Below are 8,372 nucleotides of genomic sequence, written 5' to 3'. Positions count from 1 at the left end.
CTTCTATCAGCAAATGAATTGAATCTCTTGAGCATATATATTCTTAAACATGTGATTTTTACCGGTCAGTTTTTAGCCAACAACACGGATTTTTTTTTTCTTCAATTTAAGTCTCTGATCCTTAAATGTTGCCTTCACTGACCCACAATGTGTGTTGGGTAACGTATTTTCGTACACGTCAGCCTTCAATTTCACTGTCCTGTCAGCGAGGAGGAACTTTTCCTTTGTCTTGGCTCTGTTGTTGCTGTCATTGTGGCGTTTTTCTTCATTCCACCAAGTTTTCTGTCTGTCAGCCTGAAATCAGGACAAGAGACGAACAGACCAGCAGACGTCATCCTTCCAGATTTTGGTGAACAATACGTGCACTTTTGTTTTTTTTTCTGCCCTCCCTCCCTTTCCACGTTCTCCACTTCTCCCTCGCAGGACACAACAAGTGTTTGATTCGCTGTCTGGTCGTGCATATTAATGAGAATGGGATAGCGGGCAGCTTTTAAAAGAGCTGCTGCCTGCCTCTCCACAGCAAGCGACGGGGAGAGAGAGACCTAAACGAGTGATTGGAGATTCATCCAAGCGCTCGGGACGCACAGACGGAGTTGCACAATCAGTGCTCCAAAGGGACCCCAAAAAGCTGAAATCCCCATTGCTCTTCACGTCTGCCTCCCAGTAGTGGATGCTATCTACATATCGAAAGACTTTTTGTTGATATTTCAGTATTTACTGCTTTGCAAGGCTCGGGTTTTGAGGAACTTCTTTTTTTTTAAAAAATCTTTTTGGACTTGTGAAGACATGCGTGGGTGCACGACGGTGCTGCTTTTGTTAGTGGTGGCCTTATGCTGCCTGAGCGCAGAAGGTAAACACTTTTTTCCTGTTTATCTTAGTTAAAGTTTGTCATTTTTCAAAATGGGCTGTGCGGCGCTTAAGCTGTGATAACTGAACAATTATCGGTAGGTCGAAAATAGGTGGGAGGTGAAAGCAAACGCCTGGTGTGTTGTGTTGTGTTCGTGAAAGGAAAGATTGAGGAATCAACTCATGCTGTGCAGAGTTTGTTTGAAACCAGAGTCAACAGCTGAAGTCAACTTTGCTGAAGGGACTCAGTGGTGCGTTTGCTTGCATGCCTGTGCTCCAAAAATGAATTTAGGTCGGCATAAACAGTGTGTTAGCAGTAGTGTGCACTCAATTAGGCACTTTGTTTGTTTCCTAGTATCCATAAACACTGAGATCTTGGAGCTGAACTGTAATAATGAATACCACTCTGGTGTAAGAAATCTGCTGTTATGATGAGCCTTATGTTGGCAAGCGTCCTTGCACCCTGAACAGCCCCCTGGGACATACAGCGTCTGGCAAGACAAGCGAAGCCACCCTTATGTAACTAAATTAACAGTAAAATATTCCAATTTTAGTTTTTACATAATTATTTAAAATGCATTTTTCTTTCTGTATCATAGTTTCATTCTCCTTTCGTGTCTGCAGCTGTCAAACTTTATGGGAAAACTTTGTCTGTATTTGCCAGGAGCATTATTATATTCTGATGGAAACTGACTTTTTGTATAACGTCTTTCCCACCATATAGATATGAAAGTAAACATATACATCATTTGAGAACAGGTTTAACGGGCATCTCTTTCAGTTCAGTGTGTAAAGTGGTGAAGCTGTTTGCCTTTGACAATATAGTAACACCAGTGTTTGCCCATTTTTATTGGCCTTTGTTGTCTGATATGTTGGTGCTCAGTCGCGCTCCACTGTGGGGGCTTGTGACAGATTTAGTGCCTGGCGGTCTGGACAGATAGCAGATGATGGATGAGGGAAACCTTGGACTATCCAGGTCATCACCTCCCATCACAAATATACAGCCCAGCAAAACGAATTTCCTCTGTGTAATATATTCACTACTACAGCTAGAAAACTTGCCCTGAACAGGCATCATTTTAAGTTGATCAGAAGATGATGGACAGACATTATTAAATATATATGTATGCTTCAGAAGTAAGATGACATGTAGCTTTAATTAAAGAGGTGCATAGACTCTCCCTTAGTGCTTGTAGTGCAGGAATTTTATAAAATTAGTGTCTGATAGAGAAGCAACATGATAGTGAGATAAATACAGGATAGCTGAAGTCTCAAGTTCTTCGTGCAAGGCAGTAAGACCTTTAGGAACCCATGCATCGTCTGAGCTTAACGGGATAAATGCAGCATGTTTAATTTTGCTGATGTGCAGTGAACAATCAGCAATAGCATAAAACTCGTACAGTGTGGAATTCAAGCCAATTTCCTCTCTACACAGATGTTTCCATTTTAGTCATGCTTAATATAAAAAGGGGTCTAACTGCATGCCAAATTATATTTCTATTTTAATGTGCCTTTGACTGTGACTTAAGTAAAAGCATGGAATTTCAGCTGTGTGTTGCCAGATATAAATATAGAAACAGATAACACCCACTTGTCCTTTGAATTATAATTCAAAGATAAAGCGGGAATACTTCGTTGTGATTCCACGCCAGTTTGCCGTCAGATCGCAAAGAATTAACTTCCCTGTCAGTTAAATACCTGTCAGTCTGACTGGAAGTAATTGAGCTTGCATGACAAGTTTATTAGATTTGTGTCTTAGCAGTGTAATGTGTGCATTATATTTCTCAACAGCTTACAAGTGCAGGTGCACCAGAAAAGGGCCCAAGATCCGATACAAGGATGTACAGAAGCTGGAGATCAAACCCAAACACCCGTTCTGCCAGGAGAAGATGATATTGTGAGTCAGACTCTGATTCTCTTTCAGTGTGTCACTCTCCATATGTCATTTCTGCATTTTCTCGTTTCTCTCTCTGCTTTTTTCCTCAGTTCTTATTCCTACTTTACATTCTTCTTTTTGCTTAATCCCTTGACATTTTCCTACCTGCTTACCTGTGTTCCCTGTTTTTCCCCCTTTCCTCTGGTTATTCATCCCCTTTTTCTTCCAGTGTGTACTCTGCACATGCTTTGAATACAAATCATACAATTAGCAGATTACCAGCATATTTAAAGCCGTTCCTGAAGCATAATGATACTCCAACATACTGTAAACATATTCAGCTGCCGCGCTCACATTTTGAGAACACCCTTTCGTTGGTGCCTAAAACACTCTGAAAGATTTGCAGCGCGATAAACTGATAATTTAATTACTCCCTGTAGACAGGAGGTGGGGATGATTTATTACCTGAAAAGGAGGGGATGAAGAAAGCAGCGATTTCCAGGACATTCCACAATGTTCAATTACTCAAGCATGAACATTTCCAGACTTTTATTTGTAAATTCAGACATCATGGGCAGTGTGAGATGTAAGCATCACATAATGATGCAGTCCATTAATCTATCTATTAATCTATTAAAGTCTAGTTAATGTAAGAATAATGTAATGCTTCTGTGTTCAAAAGACTATTTGTACTTAAACAATAAAAAATGGGCTAAATCACAGATCAGTGCTTGATCTTTCTGCCTCTCTCTGCCATCAGACATTTAACCTTTCAGGTCAAAGTTCAAGCACACATACAGCTAATATGCTCATTTTGAGCTACTGAGGAATGCACCATGAACTGATTCTTCTCCTATGAATTATATTTCAAAAGAAGTAACCTGTAGCGCTTTAAGACAGACACTCTCACCTGAAATTTATAAATACATTCATATTATGCGTACAGTCTGTACTACATGATTTCAGTTGATGTGAATGAAGCCCCACACAAGCCAATAAAAAACTATAAAACGCTGTGTGCGTTTCATTTTTTTAAAGTTTTTGCTTCAAAGCTAAATGAAGGCACAGCAGATGGGGATGTTATGTCAGCCTCCTGGGACTCTGCTTGGTGTTCAATGCACAATCTCTGCTGCCACCTGCTGCCACATTACAATATAACACAGAGGACACAGGCTGTGTGATGTGTGGACAGATTTTTATGCTCAAAGTGTATTCTACTTTTTACAAAAGGTTTGAGATAATATCCAACCATTTAAGTCAGTTTATCATATCAATTGATTTTAAACAGAAAACTAGGTCCTCTTATCTCACAATTTGCTGCTTTTATAGCAATTTTAATTAAGTAAAATTGATTATTAAGTTTTAAGTTTGCTGTTGTTCTGTTTTTGTTTTATCATTAATAATTTATTTAAGCTCCAAGTACATTTATACTATTAAAATCATTCATCTTATTACAGATGCCCTTCCGAAATGAGTACTTTATGGTAATCGGTTGTTGTTGAGTACAGCAAAGAAATTATAATATTTGAAAATTTTAGTGTGTTAATCAGTGTTTCAAATTTCATTTGAAAATTTCACCTTTCAAGTGCTGAATAGTTACAAAATAGCTGTTAGATGTTGTCTCCATCTATCCGAACGTTATATTTTTATGAATGTGATGTGCTCTTGAACGCCTTAAGGGAATTTCTTAAAAATTGAGCCAAATGTTAGCTTAGCTGATTACATTTTGAGGGTCAGAGGTTATGGTCACTCTAACCTCACAAAAAACATTTTGGGGCTTAACTCAAGAATTTACACTGTAAATACTAATAAATTTAACACTCTGTAAAAGTCATCACTCATGATAAAGGCTGAAAAGGGCTATTTGAATTCATGACTCCTACCTTACATATTTTATACATGAACTGCAACGTAACTGGCTGGCGGAGGAATACAGCTGCAAAGCGGAGGGATGATGTATAGTCACACATCAAGTCAGTCAAGAAATAAATTGTGTGTGCATTCCAAAAGAACAAACCTGTCAGAAGCATTATATTGTATTTGGTCTGCATCACCTCACAGGTCTGTTTTTCTGTGAGGGTGTTACGCGCCACACAGTCATCATTCAAGGTTGCTCTATTAGCATGAGATGGGGCCCACCAGCCGTTAGTGCCTGGTGAAAAATGAGTCTCAGCAGGCTCCGGAAAGCAACAGAAAGAAAGAGAGTGGGAGAGAAATGAGCAAGAGAGTCCCCACTTTGGTCGTTTGGCTTACAGCGCTTAGTTTGGCATTCTCAGCAGCCACTCCTAACCACAAACATGCACAACCTAGGAGCCCCATATACCATCTCCCTATTCCTACCTGTCCTCTCAATTTTCTGTCTTTTCCCTGGACTTCATTCATCTTCACCTTCCTTTTTCTAATGTCCTTATAACTCACGGAAGTTTTCAGTCAGTGGCTGTGCTTCAGCTACCTAGGTGAATGATAATGAGTCGGAACCAAAGCTCAAACGATCACGGTAATTAGGTTAAATGCAATATACACAGGAAGTTTCATGTTCTATCCATCAAACACACTCAGAACTCAGTTCTTCCAAAAGAAAGAACACAGAGCTATCTAACTAAGGCATCAATTGTGAAACAAAGGGACAACCAAATGGGCAGGAAAATAGAGGCAAAACTCTTTAATCTAATCTTTATAACCACTGAATACAGCCTTCGAATCAAAAGTCAAGTTCCTTTGCAGTCAAGTCATTTAGCATTCATGGTTTGCTGAGCCTTTGAGTGTGTCACTGGATAGTGAGGCCCCCTAGCATGGTGGGTCTTTTGTTTTTTTATATTTACCACGCTCGCTTCTTTCATCTGAATACGCCACATACAGGCAGTCTGTCTCTGTCGTTGCCAAAAGCAGAGCATAACAGACAGATGAACTGATTCAATGAGCTTAGATGTCACATTTTTAAGTGGCAGCTCCATAATATTGCTTCATTGCCAAAAAAGCTGGCAAAGCTGTGCAAGCGGATCTTTTGAATTCGGAGGGCATTCAGCTGTGGAAATGTTATTGGAGGCAGCTTAGAATAGCCACTAAAATTTGGGGCAAAAACATGTCAGATGTCTTACTCCTTAACCAGTCTCTATTCAGCAGACTCAGACTGGCTTTCAGATGGTTTGACTTGCTCACAACAGTGTTTTTACTCCAATGAAGTTGTGCCTTGAGTTCTTAAGCTGAACTTAACCCTCCAAGTCAAACTGAAAACTTTCATTGTGAAATGTTCTTATTTTACTCACTAGCCATTTTTGTTGTCATGATATGATAGCAGTCAGATTCCGGTAAGTGCTTGGCCTTTAGGGCCACTATATTATTTTTTTCATAAGTGATGTAGTCATTGAAATGTTAAAAGCGATCTTACTGAATAGCTGGCAGCCACATGTGCAAAAATAACTTTTTGCACATTTTAAAAATCTTTTTTAATTTTTATAGGAATAAATAAGAGTGTTCAAGAGTACATGTGTACTTGATACAGACTGGAAAACCTACATGTCATGTTTTATGTTTTTTAAAATCACTATTTAACCTTTGCTTCTTCTCGGCTCCTGTTCTCAGTGTGACAATGGAGAATGTGTCTCGGTTCAAGGGGCAGGAGTACTGTCTTCATCCCAAACTTCAGAGCACTAAGAACCTGGTCAAATGGTTCCGCATCTGGAAGGACAAGCACAGGTAATAGCCTAACACCAAAATAAATAAATAAATAAAAATCAGGTGATGTTAGTTAAAAGTACAGTCAGTCGTGTTGTTAGGTTATTTAATGTGTAATTATATATTTCAGCAAATTGATTTTCACAAACCGAAACATCTAAACATTTTACAAACTTAGAATCAATTAATTCATAGTACACAGAACAAACACGTGGCCTAGATAAATAAATAAATAAGACTAGATAAAATGTCATCCTCTTCCTGTATCTGAACGAAACCGTGCATGAACACATTTATTTATTCCAAATACTGTCACATTTACTTATGGTAGCAGAGTAGACACGTGACCTTCCCATCCCTGGACAGATGATAACAACCTGAATAAAAAAAACAACAGCAGCTGGGTATAAGCTAACATTATGCCAGCTAATGTTAGGCTCGAGTGCCCTGAAAATCACATTTCCTTCTGTTTATCAGAGACAAAGTGTCGCTAAGAGTCCCAGTCCAAAAATGTTAGATCCATGTTGTCAGCTGAGGTGAAAGCAGAATGACAGCCTACACTCACTACAGATAAACAGCAGCTAGAATTGTTTGTCCTATGGAGGCCACCATAGCAAGGATTTTACTCTTGCATTGGTAGGCGTAACAAAACAGAATTAAGTTGAGCGTGATCTGCATTCTACTGACATCTAGTGGTCATCTATCAGGTTCACATGAGAAAAAATTATATAAATACGTAAGTCAGACAGAGTTAGCTTAGTCAAACCCATAAACTATCGGTGTTACAGTTAAGGTCCACAAGTGTACTTTTTTTAGCTTCTATGTCCAATTTGCTGCCTTTCATGGGAGATAGAGTTTGTGCAGTTACATAAATGTACCAGTTTATATACCTAAACATAAAACACTGACGTAACAGAGATAACATATGCTGTTATGGAAACTTAACCCCTTTTAGAGATTTGTTAAAGTAAATAAAAGTAAGAATCTGAAGAACATTTCATGTATTTACAATATGGCACAGCTCCATAACTTATATATATTGTCAAATGTTTACAAAACTTCACAAACAACATTTGATGTAACTAATGGTTATTTGACTTACTTCTGCATTGCTATCATCTAAAAGCAGTCAGGCTATTCTTTTCTGACAAGCCAGTATTTCCTAGAGAACTGTTACTGAATGTTTCCCTTTGGATTAGCCTCTACAGACCCTGAGATGGTTTTGTGGGAAAATCCCAGTAGATCAGCAGTTTCTGAGCTAGTTAAACCAGCCCGCACCAGCACTAACAATCATCTTCCCCATTTTAATGCTCAGTTTGAGCATTATAAGGTTATTTTGGACATGTCTACATGCCTAAATTCAGTGAATTGCTGCCATGTGATTGGCTGATTAGATATTATTAGATATGCATTAACAATCACCTAAACAGGCGTACCTAATAAAGCATTATCACCATTATTATTACCATGTTATATCTTCTTTGTCATTTCATTAAGAAGCAATGCATAAACCACTCATAAACATATGCACATAAAGTTTTTCAAGTTTTATCCCTGACTCCGGGCTGAAACCATATCCAGTGGCTATCAATAAAGATGTTATGCTTTATTGATTTGTTTTGTTAAAACTAGTCTTTTTAACTTCAGAGGTCAGAGTCAGGTCTTAGACAAAAGTCCTCTGGACGTATTTTTTCAAAAACAGCATTTCTAAGGGACACTGTTGGTTACAGAAGCATTAAAGTCATGTTCGTACTACATGTAAACATTTGATCGCTACTCAAACAGAGACACCTTTTTTAGGAGGCTGAAAAAAAACCTACATTGTTTGCAACCAAAGGAGCAAATCTCGTAAGAGATATATGTTTGTTTTCCACAGGGTGTATGAAGCATAACACCGTCGCTCTCAACACAAGGATCGTGTGAGACAAACAAAGGACACCAACTCCACCAGGACTACATTTGTGAAGTACAAGAT

At 38.6% G+C, this 8,372-nt stretch overlaps 1 protein-coding gene across 1 annotated transcript; it reads left to right on the top strand.

The window, feature by feature from the left end:
• The first annotated feature begins 420 nt into the window (after positions 1-420).
• On the top strand, positions 421-8,372 carry cxcl14 (chemokine (C-X-C motif) ligand 14). The gene is made up of 4 exons (XM_026182352.1): positions 421-850; positions 2,638-2,743; positions 6,305-6,418; positions 8,274-8,372. The coding sequence occupies exons 1-4, from the start codon at positions 787-789 to the stop codon at positions 8,287-8,289; spliced, it is 300 nt and encodes a 99-aa protein (XP_026038137.1). The 5' UTR covers positions 421-786; the 3' UTR covers positions 8,290-8,372.

This window comes from Astatotilapia calliptera, chromosome 2 (genome assembly GCF_900246225.1).
Source record: "Astatotilapia calliptera chromosome 2, fAstCal1.2, whole genome shotgun sequence".
NCBI classification, from domain to species: Eukaryota; Metazoa; Chordata; class Actinopteri; order Cichliformes; family Cichlidae; genus Astatotilapia; species Astatotilapia calliptera.
The sequence above is the reverse complement of the archived record's forward strand: the minus strand, read 5'-3'. Positions and strand labels throughout refer to the sequence as shown.

Excerpts from the sequence above, each read along its gene's own strand:
- cxcl14 (XM_026182352.1), top strand. The coding sequence starts at position 787 with ATGCGTGGGTGCACGACGGTGCTGCTTTTGTTAGTGGTGGCCTTATGC. Across the intron at positions 851-2,637 it reads ATGCTGCCTGAGCGCAGAAG|CTTACAAGTGCAGGTGCACC; the intron begins GTAAACACTTTT and ends ATTTCTCAACAG. Across the intron at positions 2,744-6,304 it reads TGCCAGGAGAAGATGATATT|TGTGACAATGGAGAATGTGT; the intron begins GTGAGTCAGACT and ends TCCTGTTCTCAG.